Genomic DNA, 23,116 nt, shown 5'->3' with positions numbered 1-23,116 from the left:
CCGCCAAGATTTATTACCGTACCTGGAGAGCTTTCTTTACCTGGTCCGAATCTCGCGGACAGGTCCCACTCCCGTATTCCCTCCCGAAGGTACTCGGTTTTCTTCAATCGGGCCTGGACGTCAGGCTATCCCTAGGCACACTTAAAGCCAGGTGTCAGCGCTTTCAGTGCTTTTCCAAAGGCGCATTGCTAACAAGCCACAAGTAAGGACCTTTCTCCAGGGAGTTTCCCGATTAGTTCCTCCCTACAGACGTCCACTGGAAACGTGGGACCTCAACCTGGTCCTGACTGCATTGCAGGCACTACCTTTCGAACCCCTTAAGGAAGTCCCGCTCCGCATTCTGTCGCAGAAGGTGGTTTTTCTGGTGGCAATCACCTCGCTACGCAGGGTGTCTGAATTGTCAGCACTCTCCTGCAGACGGCCTTTCCTAGCCTTCCACCAGGACAAGGTGGTTCTCCGCACAGTACCATCCTTCCTTCCGAAGGTTGTGTCCGACTTCCACCTCAATGAGGAAATTTCACTGCCATCCCTTTGTCCAGTTCCGGTTCATAGAGTGGAGAAGGCTCTGCATACACTTGACCTCGTCAGAGCATTGCGTATATACGTGTCTAGGACTGCACCATTCCGGAAGTCTGATTCCCTTTTCCTTCTTCCGGAAGGCGTTCGCAAGGGTCTGCCGGCTTCCAAAGCTACCCTTGCCAGGTGGATCAAGTCCACCATACAAGAGGCTTACCGACTGAACAATTCTCCTCTTCCGGACGGTATCACGGCACACTCTACGCGGGCAGTAGGGGCCTCCTGGGCCATTCGGCACCAGGCTTCGGCACAACAAGTGTGTAAGGCGGCCACTTGGACTAGCCTACACACGTTTACGAAACACTACAGTGTTCATACCCAGTCCTCAGCGGATGCGAGCCTGGGTAGACGGGTTCTGCAGGCGGCAGTGCCCCAAGTTTAGGGACCTGCTAGCACAATATTCGTCCATTGCCTCCCACCCAGGGACTGCTTTGGGATGTCCCATGGTTCTGTGTCCCCCAATGAGCTGACAGAGTAAAGGAGATTTTTGTGTACCCACCGTAAAATCTCTTTCTCTTAGCCTTTAATTGGGGGACACAGCTCCCACCCTGTTGCCCTTACGGGCCGTTGTTACGGTTGAGTTCTCATATTGTTCTTTGAGCTCGTACATAGTGGCCTTCTTACAGGCATGGTTATGTTGTTCCCGTTATGTTCCTCCTAATGCTTTTGCACAAAACTGGAGAAGGCTGACGCCGACCAGGGGTGTATACTGCAGAGGAGGAGCCATAGTTAATCTTTTTCAGATTATGCATAGTGTCGCCTCCTAGTGGACAGCAGCATAACACCCATGGTTCTGTGTCCCCCAATCAGAGGCTAAGAGAAAGATATTTTACGGTGAGTACACAAAAATCTCCTTTTCATTATACCGATTGTGTGTGAAGAGTTTTCAGGCTTCTCATCTGATATATGATGTGTAATCCATCCACACGGGTTGTTTTTTTTATTTTTTTTTTAATTGAAAATCAAAAGTTTGTACATATTTGCTGCAAATAAATATGAAACATACAAAAAAAGACATTAGATGCTACAAAAAAAAAGACTTAATGAAATGCATGCTTATGTAGACCGTGCAAGCAGGTAATTGGAGTCATCACTTTTTATGCACCTTCTATATAAAAATACATTTCCATATAAGTGCCGTCCCTCACCCTGTGCTTAAACGGTTTGTCCCAGTCTTGGCAAGGATAAGTGATAACTTGCGGATCGCTGTCACATGGAAAGAAATGCCGCTCCATCTCTCTGTATATTCTCTGTGCGGCTGTTGGAGGCGGCAGAGGACAGAGCTCGATCTCCATCAGTCCCATAAATGATAAATGGAGCATTTCAGAGCCCCATTCCCAGGCTTGGTGGGGTTACCAGCAATCTAGATCCCAACAATCAGCAAGTTATCACCTATCCAGCCTAGGAAAACACAGGGTTCATGAGTTCAACAAGAATCCTCTTGTGTTATTTTAAAGGTCCTAATGGTGAGACTTGATCTTTAAAGGAAAATTTTGCACTATTGTGACACCATAGAGCGGACGTATGTACAGTGCTTTCCTATGGTGTTCATGTAATAGTTCATTCTGCGACGTTATTGTTTGACTTTGTATATACTACTAGTTTGTTTACGCAACATGAGGCATTTCAGAGAAAAATATACTCTGGCCGGAGATGAAGCATTTTGAATGACTAGTCCAAGGCAGGTCCTGATGGCTTCTCTCTGCCCTTTCCTTATGTGTGTATATGTCAGAGATCTGTCCATCTAGGGGAGTGACGTCTATGTACTCTTCTGTCCATTGGGAAACATCTCGAAAATTAAAAACTGGTGCCAAGAAAAAGTGTACTATAGCCGCTGCCATTCATTTCCAAACCTAGTCTTTTACAATTGCTTTCGGCAAAGTTCTCAAGCATCGGAAATACAAATGTTCACTACTTATATAAATGGATAAAAATTGCATAAAATAAACAAGTGTATCGCAAGCCATAAGTTAGTGGCTATTCGAAAATCTACAATTCTCGAGAGAGCCTCAGATTTCAGACTGTTGTAACAAATTGGACTCTAAAATGTACATAGTGTCAGTATATAAAAAAAAAAAAATATGATGTGGTACATATGTAGCTGTCTGCACACTGGACGTGAAATGACTACCTATAGTTAGAATTTTGACTGTTTTCTGTATTCGCATTCTTGCAGCAGATACCGATGGCTGCTGCTCCTTTACCACCTTTTGGATTTAAGACAACGCAAGTATTATCAACTGGATAAGCTCCTAAAGTGTTTGATCCACGGGAATACGCGTTACAACCAGTCAGAGTCCAGCCATCGTCACATGAGACAGTCACCTAAAATGACCAAAAGGGAAAAGTTAACCTTACATTTGCAGTGTAAAAGCAGCTTCAGACCACTATAAGAGATATTAATTAAAGTGAATGGTGCTGACCTTTACTGGCAAAGGGATCTAAGCAGAACACCAAAAAAATAAAACCAAAGCCTTTTTATACGATAATCACTCAAGCAAACATTAATAGGAACATTTTTTTTCCAATCATTGTTCCATGTAAGCACAGCAGCATTCAGTGGACAAACCTGTAAAAGCTCATTTTTCATTTAATCACCTTTTTATATGGACTAAAAATAAACATCCTGAAATTGGAGATGTACGGCATCAAATCTTTAACCAGTATGGGGAGAAACAATTGTATACATAGCTCCTGAATCGTTAAATACAGTGGTGCCCCCTCTTAAAATATTAGTGTTAGGATACAGTAACTTACTGAGATGGTGGAGGTCAGCTTTGTTGAAGACGCAAATATTTAATATCTATGGGTTTTAAAATAAAATGTTTACTCTACAATCAATTGTAATTTTAAAATACCAAATGATTTCTTTTTTTGTGTATTTCCAAGGGAATTCCTCACTCTATTTTAATCATAAATTAATATAATTTGGGGCGTATGTCGTTCCCATAGCAGTGCCATAAGTTATGTTTTATTTATGGGATACTTTATTAACAATGTAAAACTTTCTTGCCAGGTTTGAAAGACCTTTTTATTTAAAGAGGGCCTTTTGCTTCCCATAAATATGTGATTTCTTTTTTACCTGGTCTAAATGCCACTGTTTTCCTAAAGCTGGATTTTTTTTTTAATTTCCTGTACCTGATTTTCCCTGTGTATAAATCTAGTCTTTTTTAGTCGTGGGTGGGTTACTCATGAATAAGCCCACAGAGAAGCGTGGATAATCACTCCCACTTGGCTAACTAGACTAGATTTACTTATTCGGAAGAGAAGTCCATATTTCTGGAACTGAAAGATGTAGGGAAAAAAAAAGATCAAATACTTATTTCATGCAATAAAATGCAAATTAATTATCTAGAAATCATACAATGTGATTTTCTTTTTTTTATTTTTAGATTCAGTATCTCACAGTTGAAGTGAACCTACAATAAAAATCACAGACCTCTCCATATGTATATAGCAACATAGGTTGAAAAAGACCTAAGTCAACCTTTCTCCATCATTTACACATTTTTTGTCACAAAGTTATCTATAACTCACAATATTATTTGCACTGAGGAAATCATCCAGCCCTTTTTTTAAAAGTTATAGTGTCTGCCATTACTACCTCTTGCAGCAGGGCATTCCACCGTCTGACTGGTGTAACTGTAAAGAACCCTTTCCTATTTAGCTGCCGGAATCGCTTTACTTCCACCCGTAATGAATGCCCCCTATCCTTGGAAGGAATAAGTCATGTGCCAGTCCTCTATACTGACCACACACATATTTATACATATAAATGAGATCTCCTCTGAGGTGTTTTTTTTTCTAAGCTAAACAAGCCCGACGTTTCCAGCCTCTCATCATATGAGAGGTCTTGCATCCCTTGTAATAGTATAGTTGCCTCTTTTGAACTAACTCTAACTTCTGAATATCTTTTTTAAAATGTGGGGTCCAAAACTCTATCCCATATTCTAGATGTGGCCTATCAAGTGATTTATAGAGGTGTAACAATACGTTGGGACCACAAACTTTTATCTCTTTTTATACACCCTAAAATCTTGTTTGCTTTTGCGGCTGCTGCCTGACATTGAGTATTGCTGCTCAGCTTATTGGTAACCAGAATACCCAAGTCCTTCTCCTGTACTGTAGTCCCAAGTATACTCCCATTTAATATACAGTTAGGTCCATATATATTTGGACAGAGACAGCATTTTTCTAATTTTGGTTCTAGATATTACCACAATGAATTTTAACCCCTTCACCCCCAAGGGTGGTTTGCACGTTCATGACCGGGCCAATTTTTACAATTCTGACCACTGTACCTTTATGAGGTCATAACTCTCGAACGCTTGCATGGATCCCGGTGATTCTGACACTGTTTTCTCGTGACATATTGTACTTCATGTTAGTGGTAAAATTTCATTCAAATAACTTGCGTTTATTTGTGAGAAAAACGGAAATTTGGCGAAAATTTTGAAAATTTCGCAATTTTCCAACTTTGAATTTTTATGCCCTTAAATCACAGAGATAAGGCACACAAAAAACTTGATAACTAACATTTCCCACATGTTTACTTTACATCAGCACAATTTTGGAACCAAAATTTTTTTTTGTTAGGAAGTTATAAGGGTTAAAAGTTGACCAGCGATTTCTCATTTTTACAACACCATTTTATTTTTAGGACCACATCACATTTGAAGCCACTTTGAGGGGTCTATATGATAGAAAATACACAAAAGTGACACCATTCTAAAAACTGCACCCCTTAAGGTGCTCAAAACCACATTCAAGAAGTTTATTAACCCTTTAGGTGCGTCACAGGATTTTTTTTAAATATTTAAAAAAAAATGAACATCTAACTTTTTTTCATAAAAAAAATACTTCAGGTTCAATTTTTTTTATTTTACCAAGGGTAACAGGAGAAATTGAACTGCAAAAGTTATTGTGCAATTTGTCCTGAGTACGCAGATACCTGATATGTGGGGGGGAACGACTGTTTCGGCGCATGGCAGAGCTCAGAATGGAAGGAGCGCCGTTTGACTTTTTCAATGCAAAATTGGCTGGAATTCAGATTGGACGCCATGTCACGTTTGGAGAGTCCCTGATGTACCTAAACAGTGGAAACCCCCTACAAGTGACCCCATTTTGGAAACTAGACCCCCCAAGGAACTTATCTAGATATGTGGTGAGAACTTTGAACCCACAAGGGCTTTACAGAAGTTTATAACGTACAGCGGTACAATTAAAAAATCATATTTTTTCCACAAAAATGATCTTTTCACCCCAATTTTTATTTTCCCAAGGGTAACAGGACCCTAAAAGTTATTGTGCAATTTGTCCTGAGTACGCTGATACCCCACATGTGGGGGTAAACCACTATTTGGGCGCATGGCAGAGCTCGGAAGGGAAGCAGCGCCATTTGACGTTTTTGGCTGGAATTGAGATCGGACACCATGTCGCGTTTGGAAAACCCCTGATGTACCAAAACAGTGGAAACCCCCCACAAATGACACCATTTTGGAAACTAGACCCCCTAAGGAACTTATCTAGATGTGTGGTGAGAACTTTGAACCCCCATGGGCTTCACAGAAGTTTATAACATAAAGCCATACAATTAAAAAATCATATTTTTTAAACAAAAATGATCTTTTCACCCTCAATTCTTATTTTTCCAAGGGTAACAGGACCCTAAAAGTTATTGTGCAATTTGTCCTGAGTACGCTGATACCCCACATGTGGGGGTAAACCACTATTTGGGCGCATGGCAGAGCTCGGAAGGGAAGCAGCGCCATTTGACGTTTTTGGCTGGAATTGAGATCGGACACCATGTCGCGTTTGGAAAACCCCTGATGTACCAAAACAGTGGAAACCCCCCACAAATGACACCATTTTGGAAACTAGACACCCTAAGGAACTTATCTAGATGTGTGGTGAGAACTTTGAACCCCCATGGGCTTCACAGAAGTTTATAACATAAAGCCATACAATTAAAAAATCATATTTTTTCCACAAAAATGATCTTTTCACCCTCAATTCTTATTTTTCCAAGGGTAACAGGACCCTAAAAGTTATTGTGCAATTTGTCCTGAGTACGCTGATACCCCACATGTGGGGGTAAACCACTATTTGGGGGCATGGCAGAGCTCGGAAGGGAAGCAGCGCCATTTGACGTTTTTGGCTGGAATTGAGATCGGACACCATGTCGCGTTTGGAAAACTCCTGATGTACCAAAACAGTGGAACCCCCCACAAATGACACCATTTTGGAAACTAGACCCCCTAAGGAACTTATCTAGATGTGTGGTGAGCACTTTGACCCCCCCAGTGCTTCACAGAAGTTTACAACGCCCGGGCGTGAAAATAAAAAATTCGTATTTTTTCCACAAACATGATCTTTTAGTCACCATTTTTTTATTTTCCCAAGGGTACCAGGAGAAATTGGACCCCAAAAGTTGTTGTCCAATTTGTCCTGAGTATGCTGATACCCCATATGTGGGAGAAAACTACTGTATGGGCACACGTCGGGGCTCGGAAGGGAAGTAGTGACGTTTTGGAATGCAGACTTTGATGGAATGGTCTGCGGGTGTCATGTTGCCTTTGGAGAGCCCCTAATGTACCTAAACAGTGGAAACCCCCCACAAATGACACCATTTTGTAAACTAGACCCCCCAAGGAACTTATCTAGATGTGTGGTGAGCACTTTGACCCCCCCAGTGCTTCACAGAAGTTTACAACGCCCGGGCGTGAAAATAAAAAATTCGTATTTTTTCCACAAACATGATCTTTTAGTCACCATTTTTTTATTTTCCCAAGGGTACCAGGAGAAATTGCACCCCAAAAGTTGTTTTCCAATTTGTCCTGAGTACGCTGCTACCCCATATGTGGGAGAAAACTACTGTATGGGCACACGTCAGGGCTCGGAAGGGAAGTAGTGACGTTTTGGAATGCAGACTTTGATGGAATGGTCTGCGGGTGTCATGTTGCCTTTGGAGAGCCCCTAATGTACCTAAACAGTGGAAACCCCCCACAAATGACACCATTTTGTAAACTAGACCCCCCAAGGAACTTATCTAGATGTGTGGTGAGCACTTTGACCCCCCCAGTGCTTCACAGAAGTTTACAACGCCCGGGCGTGAAAATAAAAAATTCGTATTTTTTCCACAAACATGATCTTTTAGTCACCATTTTTTTTATTTTCCCAAGGGTACCAGGAGAAATTGGACCCCAAAAGTTGTTTTCCAATTTGTCCTGAGTACGCTGCTACCCCATATGTGGGAGAAAACTACTGTATGGGCACACGTCAGGGCTCGGAAGGGAAGTAGTGACGTTTTGGAATGCAGACTTTGATGGAATGGTCTGCGGGTGTCATGTTGCCTTTGGAGAGCCCCTAATGTACCTAAACAGTGGAAACCCCCCACAAATGACACCATTTTGTAAACTAGACCCCCCAAGGAACTTATCTAGATGTGTGGTGAGCACTTTGACCCCCCCAGTGCTTCACAGAAGTTTACAACGCCCGGGCGTGAAAATAAAAAATTCGTATTTTTTCCACAAACATGATCTTTTAGTCACCATTTTTTTTATTTTCCCAAGGGTACCAGGAGAAATTGGACCCCAAAAGTTGTTGTCCAATTTGTCCTGAGTACGCTGACACCCCATATGTGGGAGAAAACTACTGTATGGACACACGTCGGGGCTCGGAAGGGAAGCAGTGACGTTTTGGAACGCAGACTTTGATGGAATGGTCTGCGGTTGTCATGTGCGTTTGGAGAGCCCCTGATGTACCTAAACTATTGAAACTCCCCACAAGTGACCCCATTTTGGACACTAGACCCCCCACGGAACTTATCTAGATGTGTGGTGAGCACTTTGAACCCCCAAGTGCTTCACAGAAGTTTATAACACTCGGACGTGAAAATAAAAAAATCATTTTTTTTCCACAAAAATGATATTTTTGCCCCCAATTTTTTATTTTCCTAAGGGTAACAGGAGAAATTGGACCCCAAAAATTGTTTTGCAATTTGTCCTGAGTAGGCTGATACCCTACATGAGGGGGTAAAACACTGTTTGGGCGCATAGCAGAGCTTGGAAGGGAAGGAGCACCATTTGACTTTTTCAACTCAGAATTGGCTGGAATTGAGATCAGACGCCATGTTGCATTTGGAGAGCCCCTGATGTGCCCAAACAGTGGAAACCCCCAATTCTAACTCCAACCCGAACCCCAACACGCCCCTAACCCTAGCCCTAACCCTAGCCCTAACCCTAGCCCTAACCCTAGCCCTAGCCCTAGCCCTAACCCTAACCCTAGCCCTAACCCTAGCCCTAACCCTAACCTAACCCTACCCCAACACACCCCTAGCCCTAACCCTAGCCCTAACCCTAATGGAAAAATGGAAATAAATACATTTTTTTTATTTTATTATTTTTCCCTAACTAAAGGGGTGATAACGGGGGGTTTGATTTACTATTTATGGCGGTTTTTATGTTTGGCGGCTGTCGCACGCTAAAAGACGCTTTTTATTGTAAAAATAGTTTTTGCATCACCACATATTGAGAGCTATAATTTTTCCGTATTTTGACCCACCGAGTCATGTGAGGTCTTATTTTTTGCGGGACGAGTTGACGTTTTTATTGGTACCATTTTCGGGCACGTGAAATTTTTTGATCGCTTTTTATTCCGATTTTTGGGACGCAGAATGAACAAAAACCAGCGTTTCATGAATTTCTTTTGGGGGGGGTGCGTTTACACCGTTCCGCGTGCGGTAAAATTGATAAAGCGGTTTTATTCTTCGGGTCAGTACGGTTACAGCGATACCTCATTTAGGTCTTTTTTTATGTTTTTGTCGGTTTTATGCAATGAAAACTATTTTATATAAAAAATAATTATTTTTGCATCGCTTTATTCTGCGAGTTATAACTTTTTTATTTTTTTGCTGATGATGCTGTGTGGCGGCTTGTTTTTTGCGGGACAAGATGACGTTTTCAGCGGTACCATGGATATTTATATGCGTCTTTTTGATCTCGCGTTATTGCACTTTTTGTTTGGCGGTATGATAATAAATCATTATTTTTTGCTTCGTTTTTTATTTTTATTTTTTAAGGGGTTCGCTAAAGGGGTTAACTAATGGGACAGTTTTATAGGGCAGGTCGTTACGGACGCGGCGATACCTAATATGTGTACATTTATTGGTTTTTTTTTTTATTATTTTAAAAAAATGAATTTATTGGGGAATATTTTTTTTTTTTTTTACTAATTTATTTGGCGATTTTTTTTAATTTATTTTTACACTTTTTTTTAAATTTTTTTTTACTTTATTACATAGTCCCAGGTGGGACATCACTGTCCTGTGACAGATCGCTGATCTGTCACATCACAGATCACTGTGACAGATCAGCAATCTGTCACAGGCAGTGCACAAGGCTTCCTCATGCCTGCGCTTTGCAGGCACTGAGGAAGCCAGCTTCCCCAGGCCCCCGAAGGCCCCCGTCGCCATCTTGGATTCGGGGGCCTGGAGGATAGGAGTCCCCCGCAGCAGCGCTGCACATTGCGCTGCCGTGGGGGGCTCAGGGAAGCACGGAGGGAGCCCCCTCCCTGCCGATGCTTCCCTTTAACTCCCGGTACACCGCGATCGCGTTTGATCGCGGTGTGCAAGGGGTTAATGTGTCGGGGGCGGTCCGTGACCGCCCCTGACACATTGTGCCGGGTGTCAGCTGTGATAATCAGCTGACACCCGGCCGCGATCAGCGGCGCTCACCACGTGGGCGCCGCTGATCGCGGTAGACGTACTATCCCGTCCCCGGTCATACGGGCCCGGGTACCGTGGACGGGATAGTACGTCTCATGTCAGGAAGGGGTTAAACAAAACAATTCAGATGCAGTTGAAGTTCAGACTTTCAGCTTTCATTTGAGGGTATCCACATTAAAATTGGATGAAGGGTTTAGGAGTTTCAGCTCCTTAACAGGTGCCACCCTGTTTTAAAGGGACCAAAAGTAATTGGACAATTGACTCCAAGGCTATTTCATGGACAGGTGTGGGCAATCCCTTCGTTATGTCATTCTCAATTAAGCAGATAAAAGGCCTGGAGTTGATTTCAGGTGTGGTGCTAACTGTATATGCAGCCATAGGATTTCTCTGTGCTAGGTATGTTTCTAATATGCTTGAGTGTATACCTTATCCGTGAAGCCCACAGGAGAGTGTTCCTTAACCTTGCAGGAGATGCTTGGAGCGTGACAACACAAGGCATGAGAAGTGACCTCACTTTTCCCCATGCACACAGGATCCCTGTCCCCACTGCTGTGTACGGGCCTCACATGATCACTGAAATGGCCACTTAAAGAATGGGAACTGCAACCTGCGGAACAGAAGAGTAAAGAGTCACTTACCCCATATAAAACAAGTAATGTGTATGAAAATGTATTACATAACGTTGATAGATACCGGTAAGGACATGGTCGTCCTGCGAGCAGCTCGCAGCGGACATTGCATTTGCATCATCGGCTGTACTTGCATTAACACTGCAGCTCACTTTAGGCCAAACACAGCATCTAGCAATTGCATAAACTCCGTCTCCACCAAAGGCGTTGTGTGCAGTGCAGATTTTCTTACCGTCTTTATCCTGAATAATTAAATAAAGATTATTATGAATGCACCATTTGCAAATGGCGGCACGATAGCATGAACAGGAACGTGCCCACAACTGCTAAATCACAGCTGTCAATCTATTCATACATTACCAGGAAGGGTAACAAAGTAACAGCACAACACAAAGCTCTAAATTAAGATGTTTCATCATTGCTATATGATGGGGAACCAATGTATTTACTAAAACAGACAAGTGACAAGAGCCAACAGGTTCCCTTTAAATAAAATGAAACATCCTTATAAAATTTCCAGACCTAACCTGTATTTTATTGTGCTGATTTTTATTACTTACCTCCACTTGTTCCCCTTTTCTTTTACCATTCCTAGAAAAACTGGAGCAGCTGAACATTTCCTCATTTCCGGTGCACCGCGCCGATGTTGTTGCTGTACGAGCGAAGCCGGATGGCTTTGACCAAACCGTTCGACAAAAAAGCTGCTCATCTAAGAGGAGAAATAGGAACATGTTGGGGATATGCTCTTAACATTAGAAAAACAAGGCTGTTCTCCTGGAGGAACACTTGCCCATGGGCTATGTCTGATATTGCTCAATTATGCGGCTGAGTTGCAGTACCAGACCCATTCCACAGACAACAGAGGCGCCGTTTTCTGGAAGACAGTAGCAATTTTTTTGTATCTTCATAGGACTGTTTTATCAACCTTCTACAGAAGTAATATCCAGTGGCCATAGTACAGAGGTGTAGTGTGAAGCTCCTGGCCTCCTACTGTACCATTTATAATACTTGTGGCAGAGGCACCTTTTGGCCCCGGTCAGGGACCAGCCCTTATAGAGTTAATGGCAGACTAGATAAAAAAAAAAGCTAAAGCATAAATTAGGAAGTATACATCGGATTACGTAACTTGCCGTTATTGAATTGAACAGGTAATCCAGCCACCCGGTTAGGAGTGATGAGCCGCTGATCGTCCGGAAACCAGGCTTCATTAATGGCGTTCTTAGTAGAAAAGTTTATGAGTCTCTGCCTCAGTTCTGTCACTGACATATCAGGCTTACCGTTAAGTATCATTGCTGCAATACCTAAAACAGAATGATCGATATGATGCTCAGTAACAGCCAGGGATTTACTGGAAGGGACAAGGATGGGCAGCACCCAGCAGAACGGTGTGAAGTGCACCAAGAAGCAGTTGGGAAATGTGTAAGGGTGTGATAGAGACTGTCATACGCCTCTCCTGAAAGCAATGCTTGCAAGAAGAGTATTTAGGTATGTGTATTTAAAATATTGTATTATCTTAGCAGTGTTAAATATAAAGAGCATTGAACCTTATAGGCACTACTGTATGCATTCTAATGTGTAGTAGATAGGGAAAGCACAGAGATAGGTTTTAGAACATAAGGTATAGCATAGGGCTAATATATTGTATTATCTTAGCAGTGTTAAATATAAAGAGCATTGAACCTTATAGGCACTACTGTATGCGTTCTAATGTGTAGTAGATAGGGAAAGCACAGAGATAGGTTTTAGAACATAAGGTATAGCATAGGGCTAATAGTTTAGAGTAAGAAAGGGAAGTATGCAGTGGTGGGCATGTTAGTTATAGGAAGTAGTGCACAGGTTTAGATTAGTGCACAGGTTTAGATATGGTTAATATGTTTGGGACCAGCCCAGCATGAGAATGGGGTGGTTATATTAAAATGGGAGCACTTCTTGGTTATATTAGTTGGAGATAGAGAGATAGGTAAAGTAGTAGTAAGAATTCACAGCCATAGGGCTGGATGGCACGAGAACTACGCATTGTTCTGGCAGTATGAGAACATCAGCACTGGTCTTCAGCGGACATTCCTGTAATGTGCGGGGCCTACGACATGAACTAGGCACTGGGAAGTGTGCCTTATTCCCATACAATAAGTGGAAAGTGGAGGGGGAAACGCGTGAGGGAGACAGGATGGGTCTTATAAATACCCTGGAGCTGAACAGTGTATGCTGAGAGGTGAAGGAGACAGTAAGCCAAGGGAGAGCTCAGGCTAAACAAATAGAAAACATGGAAATGTACTGTGCTTTGTCATCAATTGAACTCAGACTATTAAGTAAAGCTGAACTGGCTGTTAAGAAGTGAGTGTCCCCTGGTTTATGTGCGGCTGATCTTGGACCAAAGAACGTGGATGCAACGGAGGCCTCCGGCCAGAAAGTTAATACATTGCATTGTAGACAGCACAACACTAAGCGACTGGAACACTTTATTTGTGCGGTGCCAAGGTTTGGGAATGCAGTGCCTCGACCACAACCACCACCCTGTGTACCATACAAATGAGGGTCTTAAATGGAGTCCGTCAGCGCAAAATAAGGGCTAAAATCAAGTGCAGGTGCTCGGTGCACCCTTAGCCTGGCTGATCAGTTCAGTGCATCTTCCCACTTATTTCTTGTTACCTGTAAAGCCAGAGCTGCCAATCAAGGAAAGGCTAGAGATAGAAGGAAGACAAGTAGGTGGGAATTGCTCGGCCACACCAAGAGTGCACTGAGCGCCTCTGCTTGGTTTGAACAGTCATTTTGCTCTAACAAACTCCCTTAAAACAAGGGTCATTAGGAAGCAGTGGGACAAGGGCAGTGCAATGACAATGAACAGGACATTCTCACAACAATGTTTGTCAGCTACAAAATTAACTAAAGCAGTTTATTACTTCCAACCCCTTATTTTCTGTAAAGATCAATCCCTATACCTGCCACATGCGCGGCTGCTTGAGATGTTCCACTCTTAGATGTAAAACAGGTACTGCAGTCACTGGACGCACCAATGATATCATCTCCAGGAGCAAACATATCAACACAGTTGCCAAAATTAGTGCCAAGTGCTCCCATTGTTACTGGTTGGTCTTCATAGTTGGTGGCTCCAACTGTTATCACCTGTAAATGGAAGAAATCCATGATATCATCATGTAGTCTAATAATAGGGTTAAGGTACTTATAAATAATCTAGTTTTTAATATATCGATTTGGAAAAATCTGCGTTTTTCTCCTTCTGCACTTATTTTTTTTTTAATCTAAGTTCATTGTGAAAATCTGTGAATTCTGTCTTTAGTGAATACAGATTTTCCCATTACTGAGATAGGAGATGACAGTTGGTGCTTTCAAGATTCTATGGAGGAGAGAGGAGCTAGAGGCAGATACAGACATTCTAAGGAGGAGCTAGAGGCAGACACAGACATTCTAGGGAGGAGCTAGAGGCAGACACAGACATTCTAGTGAGGAGCAAGAGGTACACAGACATTCTAGGGAGGAGTTAGAGGAACACACAGACATTCTAGGGAGGAGCTAGAGGTACACAGACATTCTAGGAAGGAGCTAGAGGCAGACACAGACATTCTACTGCAAGTTCTCCTGAAACAACAGTTATAATTTAAAGGGGTTGTCCGGGACTTTAGCACTGATTGACTATCCTCAGGATAGGTCATCAGTGTCTGATCGGTGGGGATACAGTTCTGTCTCCCTGGAGCTGCCACTAAGCTCCACAGCTCCTCCTAGTGGTGGCTGATGACGAGCAGAAAGTTATCATTTAACTTTTGTCTTTTCAGACAGGTGCATTGTGGGGAAGGTGACTTGACGGACGGACTTGACTGGAGGGATGGTTTGTGCACTGGAGACGGATGGTAGTAATGACAGAAGGGAGACAGCTGGGGTAGATGGAAAAGGTAGTGCAATACCTAGAATTGACCACAAGATGGCAGGGGGGAGCGTAGTTCAGGACTTGACATCAGCTTAGGGCTTATGAAACCACTTAGTCATGGGGGGCGGGGAGATAGGAACCCAGGAGGAAAATTCCCAAGAAAGGGGATAAATAGGACAGGACAGGGTTCCAGGTTCGGTTAGTCCCGGGAGGAGCTCAGGAGGAAGAGACTCAGTACAGAAGACTGACGACGGTGGAGAGCTCGACCAGGGGACTGACAGGAGGAGACAGTCAGGGGGGTGGCCCTGACACAACGAATCGCAGGACAGACGAGGCCCCGGGGGTACCGATTGGACGACGACCTCGGGCAGGTGAAACGCTGGCGGTAGATTGGTCTAGGACAGCCCCAGCGAAAGATCCGCGAGGAACGTCACTTCGACTGAAGGAAAGGTGAAGGTACCCGGCCTGGATACGGAGAGCTGTAAAGGTGCTGCGGTGCATGGCTACGGTCGTCAAGAGGACGGCCAATAATCTCGGACCTGTTACAACTGAAATCCACCTCCGTCTCATCTTTGCATCGTCTGGTCGCGGTAAGCAGTGGACCACCCCCCCAATCCGGCCCCCTACCACAGCATTACCAAGAAAATAGAGGTTTGACTACTATACAGGTATACTAACCTCTGGTTCTGAAGCTGGTGAGTACAGACAAGCATCATCCTTGTAATTCCCGGCAGCGGCAATAATTATGACCCCAGAATTAATAAGCATCCGACTGGCCATATTGAGTGTTTGGCTATACCCTCCAACAAAGGGAATGAGAATAATCAGGGGACTGTATGGCTGCTCAGTCACTGCTTTCTTTATATACTCCAGACCTGCAACAAATCCACAAGGATATATACAGGATTAGATCCCATTGTTTTTTGGAGGTTTTTTTTTAGAAACAGCAAAGCTTTTGTCAATGGACTGTGTCTGATATGGTAGCTCTGTGAAAATTACTTCAATGGTCTAAAGTGCAGTACCGGACACAACCTTTGGTTAGGGGTGGTGCTATTTGTGTTAAAAAAAGCAGATTTTAAAACATTTAAGCCAAATAGTGATAGAGATTAGCTGAATATAGAAGTCCATGTTTCACTGTCGGTCTATGGACCACAATGCCAGGATTTTAGCATATTAGGCTACTTTATTCCATGCTTCCATGTGGAGGCATCTAATATCAGAACTTAGGGGCATTTAGAAAAGTAAATAATTAGCAAACTAGCATTCGTTCTCGATAATCAACCTGTAAAAACATGCTGGCAATCACTAGCCAGACGAGAAAAGGACTGATTTGATGGGTGAGCAAATTGTTAAAGCCTGGGAAAAAAATCATTATTGACAGCACAACACCCCATGTAATCAGGACTTGTGCTGCTGAGGAAATGTACTGTATGGGGACAAATCGATCGTATTAATGATCGTAGCAGTAGGACGTACCCATCAGACTTCCGCTCACTGTCCCTTTACCCTGACAGTTCAATACTCGTAAGCTTCGCAGATTTACACCTTTGGCAACACCGGCGTCTCTTCCATTCAGGACACCGGCCAAGTGTGTCCCATGGCTCTCACATTTACTGGCCTATAAGAAAAAGTGGAAAAGAAGTCTGAATTTCATATAATTCCATTAAAGGATTAAAGGACCCCTTTGTATGAAAAATGGTGAAGCCAAGTGGTCATCATACACCACCAGCAACATGTCCATCATCAGTTATTCATTGTAATCCCCTTGCCCAGATTTCAACCAACCTGACGATAGAATCTGGTCCCATCTTCCTCGGGAACATTCTCAAATTCCGTGATGAGAACCTTGCCTTCGATTTCCCTATGGGTGCTCTGAATGCTGGTGTCTAACAGATACACGTCCACGGACTCCCCTGTGTCTAAGGAGAAGATAGAACGCAAACTTACACAGCATAAAGGAATGGTGACCGAATAAAACAAACAGATAATGGTGTTCGGGTCTCGATGTACGCAGATTCTTTCTTCCCAGCTTTCCTGAGTTATTTGCTCCTCTGGGACAGCTACTAATGGCAGTGAATACTATACTGACAGGCATCGTACGGCGTGTAGACTATTAGTTTTGCACTTTAGCACAAAGTCAGCCGTGGAGGCCGATTTCGGCAAGACTAACTGAGCATCTTATATGAATGGAAGCTTCTCACCTTTCCCCAGACACATGATTTTATAGACCTATCCCTTTGTCCTAGCTTATCCTGACGGCCATCAGTGCTTATTCGTGGCGTGAAAGTCCAACAAAGTTGCCAAATTGTAGTCCGATATCTAAATGTTAAAGGGAATCCAGTACCGCTCACTTCGGCATCACAGGAAAGCGGCGCCGGTGATTTTACGAACCTACACAACCTGCCGAGACACTTTCTTGATCAGCAGTTATCATGCACATGTACTAATCTAACATGCAGGACAGGTGCACAATAAATACTTGCTAATCATTCACGGGTCTCAGCAGGCATGTGGGGTCGTTACGTCATCGGCACTGGTCACCACTAGTGATGAGCAAACGTGCCTGGATAACGTATTATCCGAGCATGCTTGGGTGTTATCTGAGCATTTTGGGCGTGCTCATATATTATGTTCATAGAATCGTAGAGTTGGAAGGGACCTCCTGGGCCATCTGGTCCAACCCCCTGCTCAAAGCAGGATTCGCTAAATCATCCCAGTCAGATGTCTGTCCAGCCTCTGTTTGAAGACTTCCATTGAAGGAGAACTCACCACTTCTCATGGCAGCCTGTTCCACTCATTGATCACTCTAACTGTCAAAAAGTTTTTTCTAATATCTAATCTGTGTCTCCTCCCATTCAGTTTCATCCCATTGCTTCTAGTCTTTCCTTGTGCAAATGAGAATAAAGTTGATCCTTCTACAATGTGACAGCCCTTTAGATATTTGTAGACAGCTATTAAGTCTCCTCTCAGTCTTCTCTTTTGAAAACTAAACATTCCCAAATCCTGCAACCTTTCCTCATAAGACAGGGTTTGCAGACCGGTCACCATTCTGGTCGCTCTTTTCTGAACTTGCTCCAGTTTGTTGATGTCTTTTTTAAAATGTGGTGCCCAAAACTGGACACAATATTCCAGATGAGGTCTGACCAAAGAGGAGTAGAGGGAAATAATGACTTCACGTGATCTAGACTGTATGCTTCTGTTAATACATCCTAGAATTGCAATTGCCTTTTTTGCTGCTGCATCACACTGTTGACTCATATTCAGTTTGTGATCTATTAGTATACCCAAGTCTTTTTCACATGTGCTGTCGCTTAGCCCTATTCCTCCCATTCTGTATATGCTTTTTTCATTTTTATTGCCCAGATGTAGTACTTTGCATTTTTCCCTGTTAAAAACCATTCTGTTAGTTGCTGCCCACTGCTCTAGTTTAGTTATATCTTTTTGAATCCTCTCTCTCTTCTCTAGTATTAGCTATCCCTCCTAGCTCCCATTCTGTATATGCTTTTTTCATTTTTATTGAAGCCGTGTCCCCGCGACTGCATGATTTGTGGCTGTTTGACAGCCTCAATACATATGGGGTTTCCTTAACAAATAGGCAATCCCTGCATGTGTTGTGTCTGTCCAACAGCCACAAATTATGCAGCCGCTGGGACTCAAACATAATATACGAGCACAAGAAAGATAAAAGGATAACACCCGAGCATGCTCGGATAAGACGCTCATCACTACTCACCACCAATGTGTTAGTTATTGGTGCCGGATAAACCATTTAATTTGCCCTGCTGGATTTTTTTCACTCGTTGTGTATGAAAAACTGTTCATGCAGAATAACAGAATTGTGTCCAATCAATAGAACTTCTTCTTCCACGGTAGAGATGGAGCAATGATTTCTCATTTTATCTTATGGCATTATCAGCCAAAACAATACCCTTCACAGACCAACCAAACACAACTAGTCGTTCAGAAAACAAACGTCTAAAATCCCTCATATGTGGGCAGCTCAACTGGGCGCATTGCGCTACCACGATGGAGAAAGTTAGATGCAGAATTATAAGCCCAGCTGATATTTTGCACCATAAGGTGGATCCTTTGAGCTTTTTGTCTTATTGGTAATGTGTCTTCTTTAGGTCTTATTCAGTCGTTACATTTTGCCTTTACATGAAAAAAAAACCAACCCGTTTTCATGTGTTGGATCCCATTTTCATCCATTTTTGGTCTATTTTTACCATCTGTTTTTATTGCTTTTTCCAAGTGTCTCCTATCCATTATGTGCTGCTGCTTTTATTTTATTTAAAAAGACGAGTTTGATCCATGACCATGACTGGTCAAAAATGGATATGTCTCAATTTTTTGGAGGAGTGAAGGGTTGGGAGATATTGAACACAGACAGGTGAACAGCCCCACGGAGTATAATGGCTATGTGCTCTATCAGTGGAATACACAGATAGAACAGGTACATAAAGATGTCTAAATGAGGCCTAACCCACATATTACAATCAGTACTAGCTTGTACAGCATAAAAAATAAATGTACGCATAAGACATATATGAATGGTAAGAAATATCCTACTTGGGGGGTTGAAGTGGTTGGCGACATGTGGAGCGGGCACAATCCTGTCAAGGTTCCACGGTACAGTCTGGCCAAACACATAGGAATCTTCCTCAATATAGTCTACATGTGGCAACTTCAGGGCCTAAGGGAAAGATAGAGGTTATATTTTACTATTAGTCTAAGTTCACACGTTCAGGATTTTCTGCAAATTTGCGGCAATTTACAGTACAATACAAATAATTGGGTGCTTCAAAATTTTATTCACACTTTGCGGTAAAAAAATAGCGAAAAAATTTAAGTATCAAATCTGCAACGTGGTCGTTCATGTACGGATTTTCAAGGCGGATTCCACCATATTCAATACTTTGTATGGTCTAAGGTTAAATCCAAAAGTCAAATCTGCAACAAAATTTGCAAGTAACACATGTGGGTTTATTGCTGATTTGGGACCAAATTCAGTGCAGAATTTTTTTCTTTTATTGTTTTTTTTTTTTCAAAATTACGGTAATCATAATGAATTGAAATGATGAATATCTGCCACTTACCATCTCCAAGAGATCACTGCTCATCCTTACCACAAACCCAGGGAAAAGTTCATGGAAAGTATAGATAATTTTGGTTAGGTAGCCATGCTTGGCCGCTCTGGTCTGCAAACGACGGATTACTCTTTCTGTCTGGGACTTGTGAACATTTTCTTTTAGGACCACCACGTACTGGCCGGACATTCTCCAAGCATCCTAAAAAGAAATAGTCTCTGGTCATTGGATGAGAAAAGAGAAAGTAAAAAAAAAAGCAGAGGCCAGAATCTTTTTTTTTATGTTTTTATGTAAAAGGTGCCACGATACAAAAGCAAATGTGACCTGCAAACCTTTGTTCCAGAATTTGAAGGAACTTACTGAATTTGAAAAGTGAAAAGAAAAATGGGCATGACCGCCAAAGATATATGGAGTAATATAAAGTACTGTATATTTAGTAAAAAGGTCAAATCTGTGGGCAATTTTTATGCATGCTGATAGCAAAATGTAAACTGAATTATCTGTCTTCTTGAGAGGTCAAATTGTGCCAAATTTGTTGAAAGGTGGGTTCCTATTTCCAGTGTGATACTCCCATTCAGCTTCAAAGTATGTCTGTAAGGATGGTGAACTTTGTGACCCCTTTTATTTGCAGCCTCTATCACGTTGTATTGGAGCACGAGCCACCATGCTATGTGGCGCCATTGAATGTCAGATGCTTTGAAGGAGAAGTCATCTGGCTGACAGTTCCCGGGCGGACTGGCGAGGTCCAGGAAGGGGTTTGCGTTGCCCAAAAGCAGACTATGGCGATAATGATATGCTTCACAGAGGAGAGCCCACATGAGAAGAAGGTTTGGTTCCATTCTCAGAGTGTGCAGACTATAGGCTGATAAAGCTATGTGCAGTTTTAGGCCAGGTGCTAGTCACCTGAATAAGCAAGATTGTTCTTTGAGGTGAAACAGAGGAGTCGGAAGTCTATGGCTATGAAAGTGGTAAACTGGAGGTTACAAAACAGTGATGGGGAGGTCTTTCTAGAGCTTATAGAGTCTAATCATGAAAGAGGTGGTCCAGCAAGTACTCTGTCAAGCGCTACTGAGAAAAGTGTGAAGGAGACAGAGACCTAGAGAACAGAGTCTGTGCGAAAGAGACAGAGCCATAGAGAACAGAGTCTGTGTGAATGAGACAGAGCTATAGCGAGCAGGGTCTGTGTGATGGAGACGAAGTCCCCGAGAGCAGGGTCTGTGTGATGGAGACGAAGTCCCCGAGAGCAGGGTCTGTGTGATGGAGACAAAGTCCCCGAGAGCAGGGTCTGTGTGATGGAGACGAAGTCCCCGAGAGCAGGGAATGTGTGATGGAGACAAAGTCCCCGAGAGCAGGGAATGTGTGATGGAGACAGAGCCCTAGATAGTAATAGGGTCTGTGTGATGGAGACAGTGTCACAGAGAATGGGGTCTGTGTAAAGGAGACAAGGGCAGGGTCTGTGTGATGGAAACAGATTCACAGAGAGCAGGGTCTTAAAGTGGCTGTAGCCAACACACACCGCATCTGCCATCGTGCTGAGTAAAGCCGACCTGTCCAAATTATGTTGCTATGTAACTGCCCTAGTTTTATAGGGGAACCGTTACCCACCCATTACCTTAACCCTCCCCGTGTTAGTGACAATGGAGTCTAGTAATGGTCACAGATAATTATTAATAGGCGAATGGGATTGAACAAGGCGAGGAGGCTCCATCCATGTAGTCAAAAGCAGTCATGGAAATGTCTGCCAGTCCCGAGCTTAATTAGAGATCATTGTGCTGGAACAAGTGGGAAAAAATGTGGTAGTCAGCAGAGAGCAAGGGGTTGTGTTGGATTGGAAACATAATTTTGTTAAAGTAGACTTTAAAGGGGAAATTAACATTTTTTTATATATATATTTTCTAGCCCTTTTTCAGTAGTGATGATTGGGGGGCATCCAGGTCCTGATAACCCCAACCAAGAGAGTGAAGTATTCATATTATCCTAGAGCGTCACATGGGGTCAATAGAAAGTCTTTGGATTTGTACTCAATTCTATTTTGTGATTCCGCCCCTTATTTTGAGCAATAGAATCGATAATTCTAAATATTAAATGTGGTTATAGAAATGTATTGTAACAAATCCCCCTAGTACTGCAATCATACAAGTGGCACCATATTGCATCAAAGGCAAGGGTGAGGGTTAGGGGTGTGGATTTACATGTATGTATAAGTATATATATATCCTCTTTAAAACATTTTCTATTGCACGTAACATGGAAAAACTAGCAAATACTGAGTAGAGAACGTACCCTATTGCTCCAGAGGAAAACCCCTGGAGTTGCCTTCTTCTCCATCTCCACATTGGCCTCTTCTTCTAGGGCAAGTGTGAGGACGATTTCTTCTCCGTAATCTCCTTCATCTGCAGCAGTTTTGACCGGACCGAGCAGCAAACAGCATGCCCAAAGCAGGACGGAGACATGTAGGATCATGGTGTCACCCTGGACAAGAACAATGGATACAGATATGAAATATCCAAACCTTTGCAGGTCCAAAAAGAGGATGTTATACAACGTGCTATTGGAATAAAACCAATGCTAATATAGTAAATACTGGAAAAAAAAAAAGTACTCACTAAGTTTTGGGAGGGGAAAAGCAGAATCACACCACCTCTTGTCTCATCGGATGATCCAGTCGGGTTACTGATTACCTGGTTTCACTGAACCTCATTCGTAGAGTCGAATTACAAAAGAGAAAGGTTGTATGTTTAGGGTTTAATGCCACCCCCTCTTAGGATAGGCACAGGACTGAGCATGCTGTGCCCCTCCACTCCCACCAAAATTCATGTTCAAACACAAGCTGGATGTATCTACTGTAGTAGGTGACGGCTCACTCCCACACACACAGAACATCTGAACTCTGATTCCATTATATCTTCACCCCTCACATTTTGGGCAGTGGAAGCAAAACTTCTCAGTTCCCTTCCCCCTTCTTAATTCATTCTCCAATTATCTCCCTTGCCCATTGCTTATCATTTGTGCTATTTTAGGAATCATTTTGCATATCCTCCGAAGCTAATTTTTTAAAGCTTTGCCTTTGATCTCTAAATCTCTGCAAATGTTAATTTTTGCAGCTCTAGATGATTCACTATCGGCACCAAATTCTTGTTTTGTCCTTTCCCCTGACACTTCTGCCACGAGCTGTGCATCCTAAAGACGTGTTGTACTGACAAAATATGTAACCGGA

General features: G+C 42.8%; 1 protein-coding gene across 2 annotated transcripts; it reads right to left on the bottom strand.

Annotated features, from left to right (window-relative positions):
• Positions 1–1,483: 1,483 nt before the first annotated feature.
• Positions 1,484–22,779, bottom strand: PCSK9 (proprotein convertase subtilisin/kexin type 9). Of its 2 annotated transcripts, XM_073563713.1 has the most exons (13): positions 22,506–22,779; positions 22,183–22,371; positions 19,909–20,100; positions 19,382–19,505; positions 16,598–16,731; positions 16,289–16,430; positions 15,491–15,687; positions 13,869–14,052; positions 12,060–12,230; positions 11,490–11,638; positions 10,994–11,171; positions 10,726–10,907; positions 1,484–2,901 (listed from the first exon to the last, which is right to left on the bottom strand). In XM_073563713.1, exons 2-13 carry the CDS (start codon positions 22,360–22,362, stop codon positions 2,704–2,706), a joined length of 2,031 nt encoding a protein of 676 aa, XP_073419814.1. In that variant the 5' UTR covers positions 22,363–22,371; positions 22,506–22,779; the 3' UTR covers positions 1,484–2,703. The 2 variants fall into 2 exon arrangements, with proteins under 2 accessions (XP_073419814.1, XP_073419813.1); XM_073563712.1 differs by lacking the exon at positions 22,506–22,779 and having other exon boundaries at positions 22,183–22,479.
• Positions 22,780–23,116: the final 337 nt, after the last annotated feature.

The sequence above is a fragment of the Dendrobates tinctorius genome, unplaced genomic scaffold, assembly GCF_039654945.1.
Source record: "Dendrobates tinctorius isolate UK_male_01 unplaced genomic scaffold, ASM3965494v1 ptg000396l, whole genome shotgun sequence".
In the NCBI taxonomy this organism is placed as follows: Eukaryota; Metazoa; Chordata; class Amphibia; order Anura; family Dendrobatidae; genus Dendrobates; species Dendrobates tinctorius.
Note: the sequence above shows the minus strand (reverse complement) of the source record. Positions and strands in the feature narration are given on the sequence as shown.